The sequence below is a fragment of the Salmo salar genome, chromosome 25 (assembly GCF_965601325.2).
Source record: "Salmo salar chromosome 25, fSalSal1, whole genome shotgun sequence".
Taxonomy (NCBI): domain Eukaryota; kingdom Metazoa; phylum Chordata; class Actinopteri; order Salmoniformes; family Salmonidae; genus Salmo; species Salmo salar.
In genome coordinates this window covers 47,030,559-47,053,601 of record NC_138315.1, presented here as the reverse complement: position 1 = coordinate 47,053,601, position 23,043 = coordinate 47,030,559, and the positions used below count along the sequence as shown (strand labels likewise).

Genomic DNA, 23,043 nt, shown 5'->3' with positions numbered 1-23,043 from the left:
ATACATCGAGCCCTGTATGTCATGTTAAAGTACACTGCTCTCTAAAAAAACGAAATGCTTAGTGTGAAACAATGTCCCCAAGATAAAGCCAATCAGTTCGTATAAAGATCTGTGGTTGGTTGCTCAACATTGTCGTCATTTCCAGTAGCAGCGTTGTTATGCCGCGTTCAAAACAACGGGGAACTCGGCAAAATACGAGGTCAAATTACGACGTCGGTGATCTTCAGGTGGGAAAGTCTGATCTCTAGAAAGAGGCCCGAGTTCCCGATTTGGAATTCCGAGTTGGATGACCGTTAAAAAATTATTTTCCCAGTCGTAACTAGTTTTTTTCCCTAGCGCCTGGAAGTAGGAGATTTCAGAGTTTCCAGTTGTTCTGAACGCGGCAAAACCCTTGAATTTCTACAAGCTGGCAGCAGTTGCGGAAAGCACCCCAATTGTGGCAGAGGACTGGCTCTTGTTTGACTTCTGTTGCCAACCAGGCAGAAAGGTGAACATCTCATATCGGTAGCTATGTTTTATTGTATTATGCTTGGAGTTATCAAATGATATCTACTGTTTGGCCTAGGCTTTGTTAGCGAGTAGCTAACGGAATCACGGAATTAGTGGTACAGCTAGCTAACTGCTGCTAACGGAAACGTTGTATCAGTGGAACCGACAGCGAACGTTAGCTAACTGTTGTTTTGCTCGCGGTTATCGTGTTTTGTTCTTACTATCTCTGTTGCACGTTTTGTTTTGGTAATGTTGAGGCAGGGGTGTAAAAATACTTTCAAGTACCACAACGTTACCCCATAAAACTACTTACCTGCTTTACTATTTATATTTTTTTGACAACTTTTACTTCACTACATTCCTAAAGAAAATGATGTACTTTTTACTCGATACATTTACCTTGACACCCAAAAGTACATGTTACATTTTGAATGCTTAACAGGACAGGAAAATGGTCCAATTCACGCACTTAATCAAGAGAACAACCCTGGTCCTCCCGCCTGCCTCTGATCTGACGGACTCATTAAACACACATGCTTCCTTTGTGAATTATGTGTGAGTGTTCCCCTGACTATCCTTAAATAAAATAAAAACTATACATTTGTGCGGTCTGGTTTGCTTAATATAAGTAATTTGAAAAGATTCCTACTTCTGATACTGAATAATATTTAAAGTCAAATACATTTAGACTTTTACTCAAGTAGTATTTTACTTGTCATTTTCTTTTGAGGTATCTTTACTTTTACTCAAGTATCCACCACTGCTAGTTGGCCACCTGAACTGAGAATTTGTGATATCAACTAGTTATGCCACATAGCTACAAAAGTTTCCATTATCACAAAGCAGCAGATTTCTGTAAAAAGGAAAAGAAACACATTCTAATACCACCCGGGTTGCAATAGCCTAATGTAGCTTACCAAATGAGTCCGTTTTTTTCCTTTTATTTTTCCAAAATTCCAGCACAATGTTGGTTTGAGTTGTGTGAAAACAAGTGCTCCTCAAATTATGAACCCCTCAACCACATAAGAATGAACACTGTTTAACAGTACATCCACAACTCAATCAAACGATCCTTTGAACCAAGTGAACAAACACCACACCCAAAGAGACAATGTAGCCTATCTGTCCTTTCAGCTTAGATGGGGATGGACATGAGAGCTGCTGCACAGTGGAGTCAAGGTGGAGGATGTAAGAGTCAGCTTCATTGACATGACCACTGAGTGTTGTGGCAATGGTGTCATGACTCCAGTGATATTGGTGGTTTCCTGGTTACTACAGGCACATTCAGGTGAGACATTTTTGCATCTTGTACAATATATTTTCCTCAGTAACGTTACGGCTTCGTAATTGTAGTCATCATTACTGTATTTCTGAGGGGTAATACTTAAAGTAACTGTCCAGTGTAATTTCTTTGAAATAATGACCTATAATTAATTACAATATGAGTGAAATAGCATTTTGTAGATGGAAAACTAATTAAATATGTTAAAAATAAGCTTTCCTGTGTTTGAATGGTGTGGCCATACCTCAACAACAAAATGGTGTGGGTGTAGGCCTATACTTGAAGTTACTTTTATCAATAAGGCCTGAGTGGGTGTGGTATATTTAAGCAATATGGCCCGAAGGGGTGCGGTATAGGGCCAATATACCACGGCTAAGGACTGTTCTTACACACGACACAGTGGAGTGCCTGGATACTACCCTTAGCCGTGGTATATTGGCCATATATCACAAACCCCCCCGAGATGCATTACTGCTATTAAAAACTGGTTACCAATGTAATTAGAGCAGTAAACAAGTGATTTTGTGTCATAGTATGCCGTGGTATACGGTCTGATATACCACAGGTTTTCAGCCAATCAGCATCCAGGACCCAAACGACATCCTAAATAAAATGTATCTTCCTCTTCTTTCTCAGTTATGTGTGATCTGCCTGCTCCAGTCAATCTGACTCTCTCCTCCAAACATTTTGTCCACCAGCTGAGGTGGGATCCAGGCCCGGGGTCCCCCAGGGGTGTGTACTACCGCGTGAAGGTTCTCTCTGACAGGTATGTGTGTGTATGATGTAGTTGTGTCATTCTGTATGAGTATCTCTCTCGCTCTTTGATCCTCTCAGTTGAATAGGCCAAAACTGCCTTCCCTTGATGTGTTTGCTTTTTGAATGATTCAGTACTGTAATCACAACATATTGTTAGATTCTTGGTTAAACTTGGAACATTGTTCAACTCAGAAGTATCTTATTTAAAGAGTGATAGCGACTGGTTTTTACATCAGAAGTTGATGGTTATCTGTAGGAACCAGATGGCTTTGGAATGTGTTGGCTGGACGGGAGAAAGTCACAGGATTGCTATAGCGGATACGGGTGGTGATCTGAGGGTTAGTAAAATGAGGGGTTGACGTCAGGTCAGATCCCCTTAAAGGGAGAAATTATGGTTTATTACCCTATTACTTCGTCTTCCCGTCAAACCATAATAGATGTAAGGATTAGAGAGGAGGAGTGCCTAAATTGGAGTATATATACTTGTGGTGGTGGAAACATGTTTTGTCTAATGCAGCTGTATTGACCCTCTGGGAAGAGTAAACTTGGTTAAGCTTTCATAATGTCCGTTGAGTTTTTTAGTCTTGAGAATTAGAACCGAACTATATCATAGACCTAGATGAAGATGGACTTGTGAGAACTTTTTTTTTTTTGTCCCAAGATGGCGTAGCAGTTCAGACGTCCTTTGTCTTCCTCTTGTCGTGTGTGTGTATATATATATATATATATATATATATATTGTTTCTTCGCATATCTTTTTACATATTTTTTTTTTTCTCTAAAAACTCAACCTCAAAACACTCTCCTGCAACCCGCCTCACCAATTTAAAAAATAAAAGTATTATTTACCTCAAATCTGAAATCCACAACGGAAGCTAGCCAAAGGTTAGCCTGGCTAACGTTGGAGTTCAGCTAGCCACGGTTAGCGGTCCTCAGCCATCCATTAGCTCGAAAAGCTATCGCCAATTTTTGTACAGCGTGACTCAGACCAGAGCTTACCGGACCTATTCTCTCTCGATATCCCCGGATTTCTACCGCAGGCTCTGGACGTTTACACCTGGATCTTGCAGCTAGCTAGCTGCTACCTGAGTGACTATTGGCAACGTTGGTCCCGGAGTTAACATAATTATTCCGGAGCTAGCCAGCTGAAGAGTTCCATCAGCCTCTCCTGGGCTACAATCACCTATCCGGACCCGTTTTACTGCCGATGCGGAGCCCCATCGGGACCTTCACGACTAGACCACCGGCGTTGCCTGCCCGAGGGAGTTATCCAACTGGCCCCTCCGTCGCGACGTAACCTGAATGCCCATCTGCGGCCCGCTAATCGTTAGCTGTTTTATCGGCTGCGATCTGAATAGGTCTATCGTACAATTTTATTGGGCCTCTATAACTAACTATTTTGCCAATTGGACTGGTCCCCCCTACCACACGGAACCCCACTAATCTACAGACGGCTCGGCTAGCTATCTAACTCTCACTGGACCCTTTGATCACTCGGCTAAGCATGCCTCTCCTTAATGTCAATATGCCTTGTCCATTGCTGTTCTGGTTAGTGTTTATTGGCTTATTTCACTGTAGAGCCTCTAGCCCTGCTCATTATACCTTATCCAACCTCTCAGTTCCTCCACCCACACATGCTATGACATCTTCTGGTTTCAATGTTTCTAGAGACAAAGCTCTCTCATCATCACTAAATGCCTAGGTTTACCTCCACTGTGCTCACATCCTACCATACCTTTGTCTGTACATTATACCATGAAGCTATTTTATCGCCCCCAGAAACCTACTCCTTTTTCTCTCTATTCTGGACGTCACAGACGACCAATTCTTATAGCTTTTAGCCGTACCCTTATCCTCATACTTCTCTGCTCCTCTGGTGATGTAGAGGTGAATCCAGGCCCTGCAGTGCCTAGCTCCACTCCTACTCCCCAGGCGCTCTCTTTTGATGACTTCTGTAATCGTAATAGCCTTGGTTTCATGCATGTTAACATTAGAAGCCTCCTCCCTAAGTTTGTTTTATTCACTGCTTTAGCACACTCTGCCAACCCGGATGTCCTAGCCGTGTCTGAATCCTGGCTTAGGAAGTCCACCCAAAACTCTGAAATCTTCATCCCTTACTACAACATTTTCAGACAAGATAGAACGTCCAAAGGGGGCGGTGTTGCAATCTACTGCAGAGATAGCTTGCAGAGTTCTGTCCTACTATCCAGGTCTGTACCCAAACAATTTCAACTTCTACTTTTAAAAATCCATCTCTCTAAAAACAAGTCTCTCACCGTTGCCGCCTGCTACAGACCACCCTCTGCCCCCAGCTGTGCTCTGGACACCATATGTGAACTGATTGGCCCCCATCTACCTTCAGAGCTCGTGCTGCTTGGTGACCTAAACTGGGACATGCTTAACACCCCAGCCATCCTACAATCCAAGCTTGACGCCCTCAATCTCACACAAATTATTAATGAACCCACCAGGTACCACCCCAAAGCCGTAAACACTGGCACCCTCATAGATATCATCCTAACCAATTTGCCCTCTAAATACACCTCTGCTGTTTTCAACCAAGATCTCAGTGATCAATCAATCAAATCAAATTTATTTTTATATAGCCCTTCGTACATCAGATGATATCTCAAAGTGCTGTACAGAAACCCAGCCTAAAACCCCAAACAGCAAGCAAAGCATGTGAAAGAAGCACGGTGGCTAGGAAAAACTCCCTAGAAAGGCCAAAAACCTAGGAAGAAACCTAGAGAGGAACCAGGCTATGAGGGGTGGCCAGTCCTCTTCTGGCTGTGCAGGGTGGATATTATAACAGAACATGGTCAAGATGTTAAAATGTTCATAAATGACCAGCATGGTCAAATAATAATAATAATCATAGTAGTTGTCGAGGGTGCAACAAGCACGTCCGGTGAACAGGTCAGGGTTCCATAGCCGCAGGCAGAACAGTTGAAACTGGAGCAGCAGCACGGCCAGGTGGACTGGGGACAGCAAGGAGTCATCATACCAGGTAGTCCTGAGGCATGGTCCTAGGGCTCAGGTCCTCCGAGAGAAAGACAGAAAGAGAGAATTAGAGAGAGCATATTTAAATTCACACAGGACACCGGATAAGACAAGAGAAATACTCCAGATGTAACAGACTGAAACCTAGCCCCCCGACACATAAACTACTGCAGCATAAATACTGGAGGCTGAGACAGGAGGGATCAGAAGACACTGTGGCCCCATCCGATGATACCCCCGGACAGGGCCAAACAGGCAGGATATAACCCCACCCACTTTGCCAAAGCACAGCCCCCACACCACTAGAGGGATGTCTCCAACCACCAACTTACCGTCCTAAGACAAGGCCGAGTATAGCCCACAACGATCTCCGCCATGGCACAACCCAATGGGGGGGCGCCAACCCAGACAGGAAGACCACGTCAGTGACTCAACCCACTCAAGTGACGCACCCCTCCCATGGACGGCATGGAAGAACACCAGTAAGCCAGTGACTCAGCCCCTGTAAAAGGGTTAGAGGCAGAGAATCCCAGTGGAAAGAGGGGAACCGGCAAGGCAGAGACAGCAAGGGCGGTTCGTTGCTCCAGCCTTTCCGTTCACCTTCACACTCCTGGGCCAGACTATACTTAATCATAGGACCTACTGAAGAGATAAGTCTTCAGTAAAGACTTAAAGGTTGAGACTGAGTCTGCGTCTCTCACATTGGTAGGCAGACCATTCCATAAAAATGGAGCTCTATAGGAGAAAGCCCTACTTCCAGCCGTTTGCTTAGAAATTCTAGGGACAATTAGGAGGCCTGCGTCTTGTGACCGTAGCGTACATGTAGGTATGTACGGCAGGACCAAATCGGAAAGATAGGTAGGAGCAAGCCCATGTAATGCTTTGTAGGTTAGCAGTAAAACCTTGAAATCAGCCCTTGCCTTAACAGGAAGCCAGTGTAGGGAGGCTAGCACTGGAGTAATATGATCAAATTTTTTGGTTCTAGTCAGGATTCTAGCAGCCGTATTTAGCACTAACTGAAGTTTATTTAGTGCTTTATCCGGGTAGCCGGAAAGTAGAGCATTGCAGTAGTCCAGCCTAGAAGTAACAAAAGCATGGATTAATTTTTCTGCGTCATTTTTGGACAGAAAGTTTCTGGTTTTTGCAATGTTACGTAGATGGAAAAAAGCTGTCCTTGAAACAGTCTTGATATGTTCTTCAAAAGAGAGATCAGGGTCCAGAGTAACGCCGAGGTCCTTCACAGTTTTATTTGAGACGACTGTACAACCATCCAGATTAATTGTCAGATTCAACAGAAGATCTCTTTGTTTCTTGGGACGTAGAACAAGCATCTCTGTTTTGTCCGAGTTTAAAAGTAGAACGTTTGCAGCCATCCACTTCTTTATGTCTGAAACACAGGCTTCTAGCGAGGGCAATTTTGGGGCTTCACCATGTTTCATTGAAATGTACAGCTGTGTGTCGTCCGCATAGCAGTGAAATTTAACATGTTTTCGAATGACATCCCCAAGAGGTAAAATATATAGTGAAAACAATAGTGGTCCTAAAACGGAACCTTGAGGAACACCGAAATGTACAATGTATTTGTCAGAGGACAAACCATTCACAGAGACAAACTGATATCTTTCCGACAGATAAGATCTAAACCAGGCCAGAACTTGTCCATGTAGACCAATTTGGGTTTCCAATCTCTCCAAAAGAATGTGGTGATCGATGGTATCAAAAGCGGCACTAAGATCTAGGAGCACGAGGACAGATGCAGAGCCTCGGTCTGACGTCATTAAAAGGTCATTTACCACCTTCACAAGTGCAGTCTCAGTGCTATGATGGGGTCTAAAACCAGACTGAAGCGTTTCGTATACATTGTCTTCAGGAAGGCAGTGAGTTGCTGTGCAACAGCTTTTTCTAAAATTTGAGAGGAATGGAAGATTCGATATAGGCCGATAGTTTTTTATAATTTCTGGATCAAGATTCGGCTTTTTCAAGAGAGGCTTTATTACTGCCACTTTTAGTGAGCTTGGTACACATCCGGTGGATAGAGAGCCGTTTATTATGTTCAACATAGGAGGGCCAAGCACAGGAAGCAGCTCTTTCAGTAGTTTAGTTGGAATAGGGTCCAGTATGCAGCTTGAGGGTTTGGAGGCCATGATTATTTTCATCATTGTGTCAAGAGATATAGTACTAAAACACTTTAGTATCTCCCTTGATCCTAGGTCCTGGCAGAGTTGTGTAGACTCAGGACAATGGAGCTTTGGAGGAATACCCAGATTTAAAGAGGAGTCTGTAATTTGCTTTCTAATGATCATGATCTTTTCCTCAAAGAAGTTCATAAATGTATTACTGCTGAAGTGAAAGCCATCCTCCATTTGCGAAGGCTGCTTTTTAGTTAGCTTTGCGACAGTATCAAAAATAAATTTCGGATTGTTCTTATTTTCCTCAATTAAGTTGGAAAAATAGGGTGATCGAGCAGCAGTGAGGGCTCTTCGATACTGCACGGTACTGTCTTTCCAAGCTAGTCGGAAGACTTCCAGTTTGGTGTGGCGCCATTTCCGTTCCAATTTTCTGGAAGCTTGCTTCAGAGCTCGTGTATTTTCTGTATACCAGGGAGCTAGTTTCTTATGACAGATGTTTTTAGTTTTTAGGGGTGCAACTGCATCTAGGGTATTGCGCAAGGTTAAATTGAGTTCCTCGGTTAGGTGGTTAACTGATTTTTGTCCTCTGACGTCCTTGGGTAGGCAGAGGCAGTCTGGAAGGGCATCAAGGAATCTTTGGGTTGTCTGAGAATTTATAGCACGACTTTTAATGCTCCTTGGTTGGGGTCTGAGCAGATTATTTGTTGCGATTGCAAACGTAATAAAATGGTGGTCCGATAGTCCAGGATTATGAGGAAAAACATTAAGATCCACAACATTTATTCCATGGGACAAATCTAGGTCCAGAGTATGACTGTGGCAGTGAGTAGGTCCAGAGACATGTTGGACAAAACCCACTGAGTCGATGATGGCTCCGAAAGCCTTTTGGAGTGGGTCTGTGGACTTTTCCATGTGAATGTTAAAGTCACCAAAAATTAGAATATTATCTGCTATGACTACAAGATCCGATAGGAATTCAGGGAACTCAGTGAGGAACACTGCATATGGCCCAGGAGGCCTGTAAACGGTAGCTATAAAAAGTGAGTGAGTAGGCTGCACAGATTTCATGACTAGAAGCTCAAAAGACGAAAACGTCGGTTTTTTTTTGTAAATTCAAATTTGCTATCGTAAATGTTAACAACACCTCCGCCTTTGCCGGATGCACCGGGGGTATGGTCACTAGTGTAACCAGGGGGTGAGGCCTCATTTAACACAGTAAATTCATCAGGCTTAATCCATGTTTCAGTCAGGCCAATCACATCAAGATTATTATCAGTGATTAGTTCATTGACTATAACTGCCTTGGAAGTGAGGGATCTAACATTAACCTCTTGGGGCTAGGTGGGACGCTAGCGTGCCACCCGTGGTGCACTCCATCAACAGCAGGTGCATTTCAAGAGCGGCAAATTTGAATCCAAATAAATGTCAAAATTCAAATTTTTCAAAAATACAACTATGTTACACCATTTGAAAGATAAACATCTCCTTAATCTAACCACGTTTTACGATTTCAAAAAGGTTTTACGGCGAAAGCATAAATTTAGAGTATGTTAGGACAGTACATTTACAAGAGTTGTGTGTAAGTGCAAGCAGACAGGGTCACCAAAACCATAAAACCAGCTAAAATGATGCACTAACCTTTTACAATCTCCATCAGATGACACTCCTAGGACATTATGTTAGACAATGCATGCATTTTTAGTTCTATCAAGTTCATTTTTATATCCAAAAACAGCGTTTTACTATGGCATTGATGTTGAGGAAATCGTTTCCCTCCAATAACCGGCAGTCAAGTCAGCGTCACAAATTAAATAATTAAAATTAGAAAACATTGTTAAAATATTATATTGTCATTTAAAGAATTATAGATTTACATCTCTTGAACGCAATCAACTTGCCAGATTTAAAAATAACCTTACTGGGAAATCACACTTTGCAATAATCTGAGCACTGCGCCCAGAAAAATACGCGTTGCGATACAGACTAGACGTCATGTTGGGGAGATCTAAAATCGAAAATACTATGTAAATAATCCATTACCTTTGATTCTCTTCATCAGATGTCACTTCCAGGTATCACAGGTCCATAACGAATGTAGTTTTGTTCAAAAAAGCTCATCATTTATGTCCAAAAATCTCCGTCTCGTTAGCACATGATGTAAGCCAGCCGGACTTCTCGTCATGAACGAGGGGAAAAAATATATTTCCGTTCGTTCAAACATGTCAAACGTTGTATAGCATAAATCATTAGGGCCTTTTTTAACCAGAACATGAATAATATTCAAGGTGGACGAATGCATACTCTTTTATAACGTATTGGAACGAGGGTACCCAACATGAAGTAGCGCGCCAGGTGTCTAATGGGACATCACCGTTCCATGGCTCTTGTTCGGTCAGATCTCCCTCCAGAAGACTCAAAACACTTTGTAAAGGCTGGTGACATCTAGTGGAAGCAATAGGAAGTGCCAAAATATTCCTAAACCCCTGTGTTTTTCAATGGGATAGGTTTAAAGTCAATACAACACATCAGGTATCCACTTCCTGTCAGAAAATGTCTCAGGGTTTTGCCTGCCAAATGAGTTCTGTTATACTCACAGACACCATTCAAACAGTTTTGGAAACTTTAGAGTGTTTTCTATCCATATATAATAAGTATATGCATATTCTAGTTACTGGGTAGGATTAGTAACCAGATTAAATCGGGTACATTTTTTTTATCCAGACGTGCAAATGCTGCCCCCTAGACCCAACAGGTTAAGTAACCCAATTTTGAGATGTGAGGTATCACAATCTCTTTCAATAATGGCAGGAATGGAGGAGGTCTTTATACTAGTGAGATTGCTAAAGCGAACACCGCCATTTTTAATTTTGCCCAACCTAGATCGAGGCACAGACACGGTCTCAATGGGGAAAGCTGAGCTGACTACGCTGACTGTGCTAGTGGCAGACTCCACTAAGCTGGCAGGCTGGCTAACAGCCTGCTGCCTGGCCTGCACCCTATTTCATTGTGGAGCTAGAGGAGTTAGAGCCCTGTCTATGTTCGTAGATAAGATGAGAGCACCCCTCCAGCTAGGATGGAGTCCGTCACTCCTCAACAGGCCAGGCTTGGTCCTGTTTGTTGGTGAGTCCCAGAAAGAGGGCCAATTATCTACAAATTCTATCTTTTGGGAGGGGCAGAAAACAGTTTTCAACCAGCGATTGAGTTGTGAGACTCTGCTGTAGAGCTCATCACTCCCCCTAACTGGGAGGGGGCCAGAGACAATTAATCGATGCCGACACATCTTTCTAGCTGATTTACACGCTGAAGCTATGTTGCGCTTGGTGACCTCTGACTGTTTCATCCTAACATCGTTGGTGCCGACGTGGATAACAATATCTCTATACTCTCTACACTCGCCAGTTTTAGCTTTAGCCAGCACCGTCTTTATATTAGCCTTAACGTCGGTAGCCCTGCCCCCTGGTAAACAGTGTATTATCGCTGGATGATTAGTTTTAAGTCTAATACTGCGGGTAATGGAGTCGCCAATGACTAGGGTTTTCAATTTGTCAGAGCTAATGGTGGGTGCCGTCGGCGTCTCAGACCCCACAACGGGAGGAGTAGAGACCAGAGAAGTCTCGGCCTCCGACTCGCTTAATGGGGAGAACCGGTTGAAAGTTTCTGTCGGCTGAATAAGCGACACCGGTTGAGCATTCCTACAGCGTTTCCCTCCAGAAGCCATGAGAAAGTTGTCCGGCTGCGGGGACCGTGCGAGGGGGTTTATACTAACGTTACTATCTGTACTTACTGGTGGCACAGACGCTGTTTCATCCTTTCCTACACTGAAATTACCCTTGCCTAACGATTGCGTCTGAAGCTGGGCTTGCAGCACAGCTATCCTTGCCGTAAGGCGATCGTTCTCCTGTATATTATAAGTACAACGACTGCAATTAGAAGGCATCATGTTAATGTTACTTTGCTTCGGCTGTTTGAAGTCCTGACGAACCATGTCCAGATAAAACCTCCGGGGTGAAAAAGTTGAATGAAAAAAGTTGAGTGAGGGAAAAAGTAAAAATATACGGTAATGAAAAAGTAAAAAACCGTCAGGTAGCAAAGTAAGATCGGCAACAAAACGCACAGCAGCGTAAACAAGTCTGCAAGTCACTGCCTCATTGCCTGCATCCGTAATGGGTCTACGGTCAAACGACCTCCACTTATCACTGTCAAAAGCTCCCTGAAACATTTCAGCGAGCAAGCCTTTCTAATCGACCTTGCCCTGGTATCCTGGAAGGATATTGACCTCATCCCGTCAGTAGAGGATGCCTGGTTATTTTTTTTAAATGCCTTCCTCACCATCTTAAATAAGCATGCCCCATTCAAGAAATTTAGAACCAGGAACAGATATAGCCCTTGGTTCTCCCCAGACCTGACTGCCCTTAACCAACACAAAAACATCCTATGGTGTTCTGCATTAGCATCAAACAGCCCCCGTGATATACCACTTTTCAGGGAAGTTAGAAACCAATATACACAGGCAGTTAGGAAAGCTAAGGCTAGCTTTTTCAAGCAGAAATTTGCTTCCTGCAACACAAATTCAAAAAAGTTCTGGGACATTGTAAAGTCCATGGAGAATAAGAACACCTCCTCCCAACTGCCCACTGCACTGAGGATAGGAAACTCTGCCACCACCGATAAACCCACTATAATTGAGATATTCAATAAGCATTTTTCTACGGCTGGCCATGCTTTCCACCTGGCTACCCCTACTGCAGTCAACAGCACTGCACCCCCCACAGCTACTCGCCCAAGCCTTCCCCATTTCTCCTTCTCCCAAATCAATTCAGCTGATATTCTGAAAGAGCTGCAAAATCTGGACTCCTACAAATCAGCCGGGCTAGACAATCTGGATCCTTTCTTTCTAAAAGTATCTGCCAAAATTATTGCAACCCCTATTACTAGCTTGTTCAACCTCTCTTTCGTGTCGTCTGTGATTCCCATAGATTGGAAAGCAGCTGCTGTCATCCCCCTCTTCAAAGGAGGGGACACTCTTGACCCAAATTGCTATAGACCTATATCCATGCTACCCTGCCTTTCTAAGGTCTTCGAAAGCCAAGTCAACAAACAGATTACCGACCATTTCGAATCCCACCGCACCTTCTCCGCTATGCAATCTGGTTTCAGAGCTGGTCATGGGTGCACCTCAGCCACGCTCAAGGTCCTAAAGGATATCGTAACCGCCATCGATAAGAAACACTACTGTGCTGCCGTTTTCATTGACCTGGCCAAAGCTTTCGACTCTGTCAATCACAACATCCTCATCGGCAGGCTCAATAGCCTTGGTTTCTCTAATGATTGCATCGCCTGGTTCACCAACTACTTCTCTGATAGAGTTCAGTGTTTCAAATCGGAGGGCCTGTTGTCCGGACCTCTGGCAGTCTCTATGGGGGTGCCACAGGGTTCAATTCTTGGGCCAACTCTTTTCTCTGTATAAATCAATGATGACGCTCTTGCTGCTGGTGAGTCTCTGATCCACCTCTACGCAGACGACACCATTCTGTATACTTCTGGCCCTTCTTTGGACACTGTGTTAACAACCCTCCAGACGAGCTTCAGTGCCATACAACTCTCCTTCCGTGGCCTCCAACTGCTCTTAAATACAAGTAAAGCTAAATGCATGCTCTTCAACCGATCGCTGCCTGCACCTGCCCGCATCACTACTCTGGACGGTTCTGACTTAGAATATGTGGACAACTACAAATATCTAGGTGTCTGGTTAGACTGTAAACTCTCCTTCCAGACTCACATCAAACATCTCCAATCCAAAGTTAAATCAAGAATTGGCTTCCTATTTCGCAACAAAGCATCCTTCACTCATGCTGCCAAACATACCCTCGTAAAACTGACCATCCCAACCGATCCTCGACTTTGGCGACGTCATTTACAAAATAACCTCCAATACCCAACTCAACAAACTGGATGCAGTCTATCACAGTGCCATCCATTTTGTCACCAAAGCCCCATATACTACCCACCACTGCGACCTGTACGCTCTAGCTGGCTGGCCTTCGCTTCATAATCGTCGCCAAACCCACTGGCTCCAGGTCATCTACAAGACCCTGCTAGGTAAAGTCCCCCCTTATCTCTGCTCACTGGTTACCATAGCAGCACCCACCTGTAGCACGCGCTCCAGAAGGTATATCTCTCTGGTCACCCCCAAAGCCAATTCCTCCTTTGACCGTCTCTCTTTCCAGTTCTCTGCTGCCAATGACTGGAACGAACTACAAAAATCTCTGAAACTGGAAACACTTATCTTCCTCACTAGCTTTAAGCACCAGCTGTCAGAGCAGCTCACAGATCACTGCACCTGTACATAGCCCATCTATAATTTAGCCCAAACTACTACCTCTTCCCCTACTGTATTTATTTATTTTATTTTGCTCCTTTGCACCCCATTATCTCTATTTCTTCTTTGCACTTTCTTCTACTACAAATCTACCATTCCAGTGTTTTACTTGCTATATTGTATTTACTTTGCCACCATGGACATTTTTTGCCTTTACCTCCCTTATCTCACATCATTTGCTCACATTGTACATAGACTTATTTTTCTACTGTATTATTGACTGTATATTTGTTTTATTCCATGTGTAACTCTGTGTTGTTGTATGTTGTCGAACTGCTTTGCTTTATCTTGGCCAGGTCGCAATTGTAAATGAGAACTTGTTCTCAACTTGCCTACCTGGTTAAATAAAGGTGAAATAAAAATAAAAAATAAATTAAAAAAACATGACTTGGGAGTGTCTTCTTGTATTTTAGCTCAATGATACACACACACACACACACACCATACTAACTACTGTGTAATGTTAGGCCAACTAGCAAACAAATAAGTTTGTCTTGAACTTCTCTCTGTCTATCATTACCTCTCTCTCTTTTTCCCCCTCATTTAAATTAGGGGTGGCCAATCTTGGAAGGTGGTGGCTGGTTGTGAGCACGTGGAGTTCCCTCTGGTGTGTAACCTGACTAAAGCATTCTCGAGCCACAGTCACACCTACTACAACCAGGTGTTCGCTGTGTCTGGGAACCAAGTCTCACCCCCGGCCAACCAAAGCGGCTTTAAACCCATCGATGGCAGTGAGTGTCAGCGTTTCCTCAGTCACGCCAAAGGAGAGCAGGCCAGTGCTTATCAGGGTTGTGGGGGAAGGAGGGGATGGAGTTTGTAGGGTTAATGTTTAAATACTTTGGAGTTGTGTTCAGGAGCTTGTCAAATTGAACCACTAGTAGGCTGACACGTTCTTCATTTTAAAAACATGTTCTCCCCTTTTGGAGACACTTTTTAAAACTGCTTGGTTGAACAGCAGCCACTAAGTGCTGTTTGTCCCTCTGTGTGTCCTGTAGCCCTCCTGGACCCGCCCGTGGTGAGTGTTAAGGCATGTGGCAGCACTCTGTGTGTGGACCTGAAGCCTCCTGTGGACGGCCTGCGGGATGTCTACGACAAGTTCCGCTACAGTTTAAGCATCAGAAGCAGCAGGCATGGAGCTAAGGTGAGGACAGGAGGAGCCAAACCTTTTGAAAATCTAAAACATGCCTAAGGGTTGGAGCTATATGGGACAATTTGAAATTGAGTGACAGATTCACACACAGTATAACATCATCGCTGCATCATCAGAGATGCTTTACTATTGCATGCCATGTTCTCATTTCAGTGCTGAATAACTCAGTCTATTCAAGCATAATGCATTGGTTTCATTGGTTTCTGTTGTGTGTCCAGTACTCTGAGGAGATGAAGTCTCTGAAAAAGATTCTAAAGAACCTGGCTCCAGGCAGAGAGTACTGTGTCTCCGTCAGAATAATGGACAGCGAGGAGAGAAGCGACAAGAACTCTTCCTACAGCCAACCACACTGTGCCTTCACTGCTGCCAAGTACATCGCAGGTACTGTGTGTGTGTGTGTGTGTGTGTGTGCGCGCACATATGTGGTCTTTGTGTTCTGACTGTTGATCTCTCTCCACAGACACAGAGATCTCGGTGGTTTTGTGTTTGCTTGTGTTGTTTGGGCTGTGTAGTACTACCCTACTGTTTCGCACTGGATTCATCTGTCTGAGACAACACCTTCCAGAAGTACTGGTAAGCTATAGACTGATACAGATCTATTCTAGCCCTGGTTTTCAATCAATAAAATCTATTTTATTAATCGCTTTTAACATTAGCAGTTGTCACAAAGTGCTTCACAGATACCAGCGTAAAACCCCAGAGAGAAAGCAATGCAGAAGCACAGAAACTAGGAAAAACACCCTAGAAGGCAGGACATGGTTGGAATACTCGATCAGAAGGGGTCTGGGACTGGCCTCCCGAGTGGCGCAGCGGTCTAAGGCACTGCATCACAGTGCTAGAGGCATCACTACAGACCCGGGTTCGATCCCAGGCTGTGACGCAGCCGGCCGAGACCGGAAGACCCATGAGGCGGCGCACAATTGGCTCAGCGTCGTCCAGGTTAGGGGAGGGTTTGGCTCAGCGTCGTCCAGGTTAGGGGAGGGTTTGGAAGGCCGGGTGTCCTTGTCCCATCGCGCTCTAGTGACTCCTTACTGACTTTGGTCGCCAGCTGTACGGTGTTTCCTCCGACACACTGGTACAGCTATCTTCCGGGTTAACCAAGCAGTGTGTCAAGAAGCAGTGCGACTTGGCTGGGTCGTGTTTCAGAGGACGCATGGCTCTCGACCTTCGCCTCTCTTGAGTCCATACAGGAGTTGCAGCGATGAGACAAGACTGTAGCTACCAATTGGATACCATGAAATTGGGGAGAAAGAGGTAAAAAAATTAAATAAAAAGGTCTGGGACAAGGTAGCACTGACTGAAGAGTGTTGGGTAACTCATAGCATAAAGTCATGTCACAAATCTTAGCGTTAGCTCATGCTAAAATGTCAACAGGAGGCTCAGACAATGGAGATTGGCCCTGCACAATTCTTTTTTTCCATCTTCAACATAGAAATGCTACTAAAAATAACCCATGATTCACCAAACTATATTTAAACTAAAAATCCAAACAAAGTACTTTAAGCACATGTTTTTGTTTTAGTCCACTAGCCGAAGATAATTGTATGGATTTTTTTTCTATTAATAATGTAAAATTAACAACTGTACAGAAAGACTCATGTGAAGGCCAAATTACAGAGGATTTCTTGACGCAATTAAAGCCTTTATGTCTGAGAGAACTCCAGGGTTGGATGGCATACCAGTGGAAGTATACCAAACTTTTGATATACCGTAATTTCCGGACTATTAAGCACACCTGAATATAAGCCGGACCCACTGAATTTAAAAAATATATTATTTTGAACATAAATAAGCCGCAGGTGCCTACCGGTACATTGAAACAAATGAACTTTACACAGGCTTTAACGAAACACGGCTTGTAACAAAAATACACAGGCTTTAACGAAACACGGCTTGTAACAAATATACACAGGCTTTAACGAAACACGGCTTGTAACAAAAATAAATAGGCTTTAACGAAACACGGCTTGTAACAAAAATAAAAAATTAGCAGTAAGCTTTAGTTGTCTTTTTGCACTGAGTCAATTCCTCACGCTGCTGTTTCCAACGTCTTATCATCGACTCATTAAGACCAAGCTCCCGTGCAGCAGCTCTATTTCCTTTTCTAACAGCCAGATCAATCGCCTTCAACTTGAAAGCTGCATCATATGCATTTTTCTGTGTCTTTGCCATGATTAGGTTGTAGCAAAATGACTACCGTAATCAGAATGATGGGAAGTTTGAGAGCGCTCGATTTAATCTAAACAGTAAACAAAAAAGTTGTTTGACCTTAACCTCTATGGGCAAGCGTCCCACCTACTCAACAGCCAGTGTAATCCCGTGGCGCGATATTCAAATACCTCAAAAATGCAAAAACTTCAATTTTTCAAACATATGACTATTTTACACCATTTTAAAGACAAGACTCTCGTTAATCTAACCACACTGTCCGATTTCAAAAAGGCTTTACAACGAAAGCAAAACATTAGATTATGTCAGCAGAATACCCAGCCAGAAATAATCAGACACCCATTTTTCAAGCTAGCATATAATGTCACATAAACCCAAACCACAGCTAAATGCAGCACTAACCTTTGATCTTCATCAGATGACAACCCTAGGACATTATGTTATACAATACATGCATGTTTTGTTCAATCAAGTTCATATTTATATCAAAAACCAGCTTTTTACATTAGCATGTGACTAGCATTCCGATCGAACACTGCCAGTGAATTTACTAAATTACTCACGATAAACGTTCACAAAAAAACATAATTATTTTAAGAATTATAGATACAGAACTCCTCTATGCACTCTATGTCCGATTTTAAAATAGCTTTTCAGTGAAAGCACATTTTGCAATATTCTAAGTAGATAGCCCGGCATCACAGGGCTAGCTATTTAGACACCCAGCAAGTTTAGCACTCACCAAAGTCAGATTTACTATAAGAAAAATGTTATTACCTTTGCTGTTCTTCGTCAGAATGCACTCCCAGGACTTCTACTTCAATAACAAATGTTGGTTTGGTCCCAAATAATCCAGTGTTATATCCAAATAGCGGCGTTTTGTTCGTGCGTTCAAGACACTATCCGAAAGGGTAAATAAGGGTGACGAGCATGGCGCATTTCGTGACAAAAAATATCTAAATATTCCATTACCGTACTTCGAAGCATGTCAACCGCTGTTTAAAATCAATTTTTATGCCATTTTTCTTGTAAAAAAGCTATAATATTCCGACCGGGAAATCGTTTTTTATTACGAAGAGAGTGAAAGTAAAAGCATGCTATCCCCTCATGCACGAGCCTCAGTCTAATGGCCCTCTGATAGAGCACTTGCCAAACGCGCTAATGTGTTTCAGCCTGGGGATGGAATTACATCGTTCAGCTTTTTCCCGCCTTCTGAGAGCCCATGGGAGCCGTAGGAAGTGTCACGTCATGCCAGAGATCCCCTGTATTTGTTAGAGATGATCAAGGAGGGCAAGAAATGGTCAGACAGGCCACTTCCTGTAAGGAATCTTCTCAGGTTTTGGCCTGCCATATGAGTTCTGTTATACTCACAGACACCATTCAAACAGTTTTAGAAACTTTAGGGTGTTTTCTATCCAAAGCCAATAATTATATGCATATTCTAGTAACCAGATTAAATCGGGTACGTTTTTTATCCGGCCATGCAAATACTGCCCCCTAGCCCCAACAGGTTAACCCGTTCGGCAATTTCATTGGTCAAATGAAAGCTTCATGCCGCCAAAAAACTGAGCACGTCACAGAATGTGTTTTTTGGAGAAAAAAAAAATTTGAAAGCGGAAAAAATCCATATATTAGCCGCGTCATTGTTTAAGCCGCGAGGTTCAAAGCGTGGGAAAAAAGTTGCGGCTTATAGTCCGGAATTTACGGTATTTGCTACTGGTCTTGCCTACACCTAGCGACTTGTTTTTGTAAATTATATGATCCAAAAATATTCAATTTTATTTGGAACGGCAAGCCAGACAAAATTAAACAGGATTATTTATATAATGAAGATGAATTCGGAGGGCAGAAATGATTAAATATTGAAGCATTACACCTCTTACTAAAGGCTTCAGTCATACAAACGTTAATTTAAATCCGGACTTGTTTTCTAGCAAATTAGTAAGAATGACTCACCCCATGTTCAAGAATGGCCTTTTTCCCTTTATTCAGATTACGAACTATTACTTTCGGATATTTTAAAATGAAATAATCTCCAAAATATAGCTATTTTTAAAACAGAGAAGACAGAACAAATAATAAAACCGATATTGTGGTTAAACTGAAATATACTAATAGATAAAATAAAAAAACATTACCAAAAAAAGTATAATCTTTATAAATTATATCATAAGTATGACTGGTGGAGTTATGTCACACTTTCAGCTTACAGAAATACATGGAAATGTCTGCTCTACCCAAAATTACAATCAACTAATTGCAACAAAATAACGGTGGATTCAAAATGTAATTTTTCTATTTAAATTAATATACAAAATTTGATGCATTTTATTTTGTCCATATGTAGATTGTTTTTGGTCGCAGGTCCAGGAATGGTTGGAGAAGTGCAACTCTTCTTTCTCTCATAGTCTCTTTATCGGATACTTTGTATACGGTGCATTTGGAAAGTATTCAGACCCCTTGACTTTTTCCACATTTTGTTACGTTACAGCTGTATTCTAAAGTTTATTAAATAAAACATTTCCCTCAGCAATCTACACACAATACCGCATAATGACAAAGCAAAAACAAGTTATTAAACATTTTTGCAAATGTATTAAAATAAAAAAAGACATGTTATTTACGTAAGAATTCAGACCCTTTGCTATGAGACTCAGTTTAGCTCAGGTGCATCCTGTTTCTATTGATCATCCTTGATGTTTCTACAACTTGATTGGAGTCCACCTGTGGTAAATTCCATTGATTGGACATCATTTGAAAAGGCGCACACCTGTCTATATAAGGTCCCACAGTAGACGGTGCATGACAAAGCAAAAAACAACCAATGAGGTTGAAGGAATTCTGATTTTAAACAACACAGCTGAATTAACTTATAAGGTGGAGGGGGGGGAGTCCAGGCTAACAATGTGCTAATGAAAGCTAGGTTGTTTCCCATCTGCTCACTATTTGATTGGTTCTATCATGAAGTGTTGACCACAGCAGTGCTTTTAGTATTCATGAGGTGACCTTATTCACAGGCTCACACATGGTGTCAAAAGAGGCGCAACGCTCTGTTGATTTAAGACTTTTTTTTTTATCAACGTATTTCATTTTTAAAACATTTTGGTAGCCATGGTCTTATTCTGTGATAGGTGTCTGACTACCCACCTCCTAACCTCACAGATGAACTCTCTCTTCTCTGCAGAGCTCAATACAACACCACGAGGAGAACCTACATCCAGTGCCCTATGATGAGGAACCATTTTCTTCAGTGCATCTAGTGCCACCATCGCCCCCTTCAGGAAGCACTGGGAAGGACAGAGAGAGTGAGGAAGAAAGTGAGGCAGAGACAGAGGGAAGCAGTGGGGGAGGACAAGGATACAAGACACGAGGGATCACTGCTGGTCTGACCCCTCATAACCCCCTCTCTTCCTCCTCTTCCTCTGGAACAGAGGTGTTCCTACACCTCTGTCTAAACACATGCTCTCCGGCATATCCCACTGCCACAGACACTCAGACCACCGCTGAGACACAGTCCAACCGCCCTCACGTTCCTCTTTTCATAACCAGCGACCAACAGCCTGAATCTCTGCTCAGACCTGACGGCCTCTCAATGTCCCTATCAAACAACCATCCACTGTCTAGACCCTCACAAACCAGTCAGCTTACAGAGCCAGCTCAATATGCCTCAAGGGGACAGGACTTGAGCTTCAGTCTCTCCTCAGAGAGGGACACAGGGAATGCAGAGGGATTACATCCGGAGGAGGAGGAGAGCTGCCTGGATGTCAACCTGCTGTCTGTAACCCTAGGTAGACATGAGGAGATGAAGATGCAGAGAGAGATGATGGTACCAGAACACCTCTTTCTGGGGGAGCCCCCTGAGCCCACCACTCCCTTCCTACCCTCTGACACCACGTTTTGGGCCACAGAGCCTGCCATAACACAGACGCACACTGCTACCTCTGAGGAAGAGGAGGAGGAAGATGAGGAGTATTCTGGTTACATGAGGCGACGAGAGAAGTAATTTGTTGCAAAATTAACCAACTATCCATTCCATTCCATTTTTTTTGCCAGGAGGTTTTTTATTTGTTAATGAAAGGTGCCGACTAGTGGACATTGTGTACTCTTCTGGCATAAATATCAGTCTTCCCAAGGTAGCCTGAAGTGGCTTCCCCTCCTTGTCCTTCCTTTATTTTTGTTATTAACCTTTATTTAACTAGCCAAGTCAGTTAAGAACAAATTCTTATATTCAATGACTGTCTATCAGGGAACAGTGGGTTAACTGCCTTGTTCAGGGGCAGAACGACAGATTTTTACCTTGTCAGCTCGGGGATTCGATCCAGCAACCTTTTGGTTACTAGTCCAACGCTCTTACCACTAGGCTACCTGCCGCCCTTTTATCTGCATTAGGTGAAAATAACTGTTTCTCTCCACCGTATTGCTTTGAATTTTCTTGTATTTTCAGACCAGTTAAAATTTAAAAGAGAAGAGCCAATATATTTGCCTGACTACCCAGACTCCTTGCACCGGCCATATGCTACACCACGCCCAAGGACGTTAGTTTTTTCTCCGCAATGAGTCTGGATTTGAGTACCTCCCGACGATTTCTAGAATGCAAACGCATTCTAACCATTCTGATTGGTCCCAGAAACTGATGGATTGGACCAGAGCCAGAACACACATGGATAAAGCTGCGTTTAGAAAATGTCATTGGGTTTGATAATCTGATTGGTTAGAAATGATCCAATCACTGATGACTTTGTTTTGTACAACACCCCTCCTTTTGATGTCACCACAAATTACTTCGATGTCAGTTTCAGACTGAAGTATGTAGCGAACGACAGAACAGCGGAAGTATTTAGTTTGAGTCGTCGGCCAACCAATAGTATTGATATGGACTATACTAAATTATTGCAGTTTTTTAAAGTATTTAGACATAGAATTATGTTTTTTTACATCATTAAATTGTTAAAGTACATATTACCTCAGCAAGGTTCTCAAGTTGCTAACTTGAATGTGAGAGCCATTATCAAAAGTTACATTAGGTTTACAAGTACTTTGGGGTTATATTATCGATGTTCACAGACGGCATTAGTACTACTGGCTAATGCTAATGTGCAAACGTCAAGGGCATCATTGGTCAAGCTATACAATACAGTATTCTGTACTTATTCACAAGTTTAAGGTCAACATACTTTTTAGTGTTTATGCGATCATCGTAGTAGTACTTCTTTACTTGCTTTTTGCTATACTGTAGGAAACATTTAATCTAACTGTTACATATTCAGGAAAAAGTCATAATTTAAGTGTGTATTATACTAATTTTGCAATCACCGTTTTATTTGTTAACGCCAATTTATTTTATAAATGTTACTTTTTTTATCCTTAATTTTGTATGTAATAAAATATTTTTCTACCATCTTAAAATTTGTTTTACTGTTTGTTATAAACACAGTTAAGAAACTATTCAGTAGAACAGAAGTTTTATGTTCATGACATATCCTTCAAACCACAGAAACAACTAATACAGCATACACTTATAAAAATATTATATCAAAATGGACAGCAAAGAAATACACTGAGTTGTACAAAACATTAGGAACACCTTCCTAATATTGAGTTGCACCCCTCAGAACAGTCAAATCGTCGGGGCATGGACTGACTCCACAAAGTGTCGAAAGCGTTCCACAGGGATGCTGGCCCATGTTGA

The 23,043-nt window shown here is 42.6% G+C and overlaps 1 protein-coding gene across 3 annotated transcripts; it reads left to right on the top strand.

The window, feature by feature from the left end:
* The first annotated feature begins 199 nt into the window (after positions 1 to 199).
* LOC145864083 (uncharacterized) lies at positions 200 to 22,760 on the top strand. 3 transcript variants are annotated; one of them, XM_082969191.1, is made up of 8 exons: positions 200 to 487; positions 1,624 to 1,777; positions 2,408 to 2,537; positions 14,588 to 14,766; positions 15,031 to 15,176; positions 15,404 to 15,566; positions 15,646 to 15,758; positions 20,539 to 22,760. In XM_082969191.1, the coding sequence occupies exons 2-8, from the start codon at positions 1,699 to 1,701 to the stop codon at positions 21,355 to 21,357; spliced, it is 1,629 nt and encodes a 542-aa protein (XP_082825317.1). In that variant the 5' UTR covers positions 200 to 487; positions 1,624 to 1,698; the 3' UTR covers positions 21,358 to 22,760. The 3 variants fall into 3 exon arrangements, with proteins under 3 accessions (XP_082825317.1, XP_082825319.1, XP_082825318.1); XM_082969193.1 differs by having other exon boundaries at positions 226 to 487; positions 1,629 to 1,777; XM_082969192.1 differs by having other exon boundaries at positions 226 to 504.
* Positions 22,761 to 23,043: the final 283 nt, after the last annotated feature.

Coding starts and splice junctions, on each gene's coding strand:
- LOC145864083 (XM_082969191.1), top strand. CDS start 1,699: ATGACCACTGAGTGTTGTGGCAATGGTGTCATGACTCCAGTGATATTG. Junction 14,767..15,030: donor CTTTAAACCCATCGATGGCA/GTGAGTGTCAGC, acceptor TGTGTCCTGTAG/CCCTCCTGGACCCGCCCGTG. Junction 15,759..20,538: donor AACACCTTCCAGAAGTACTG/GTAAGCTATAGA, acceptor TCTTCTCTGCAG/AGCTCAATACAACACCACGA.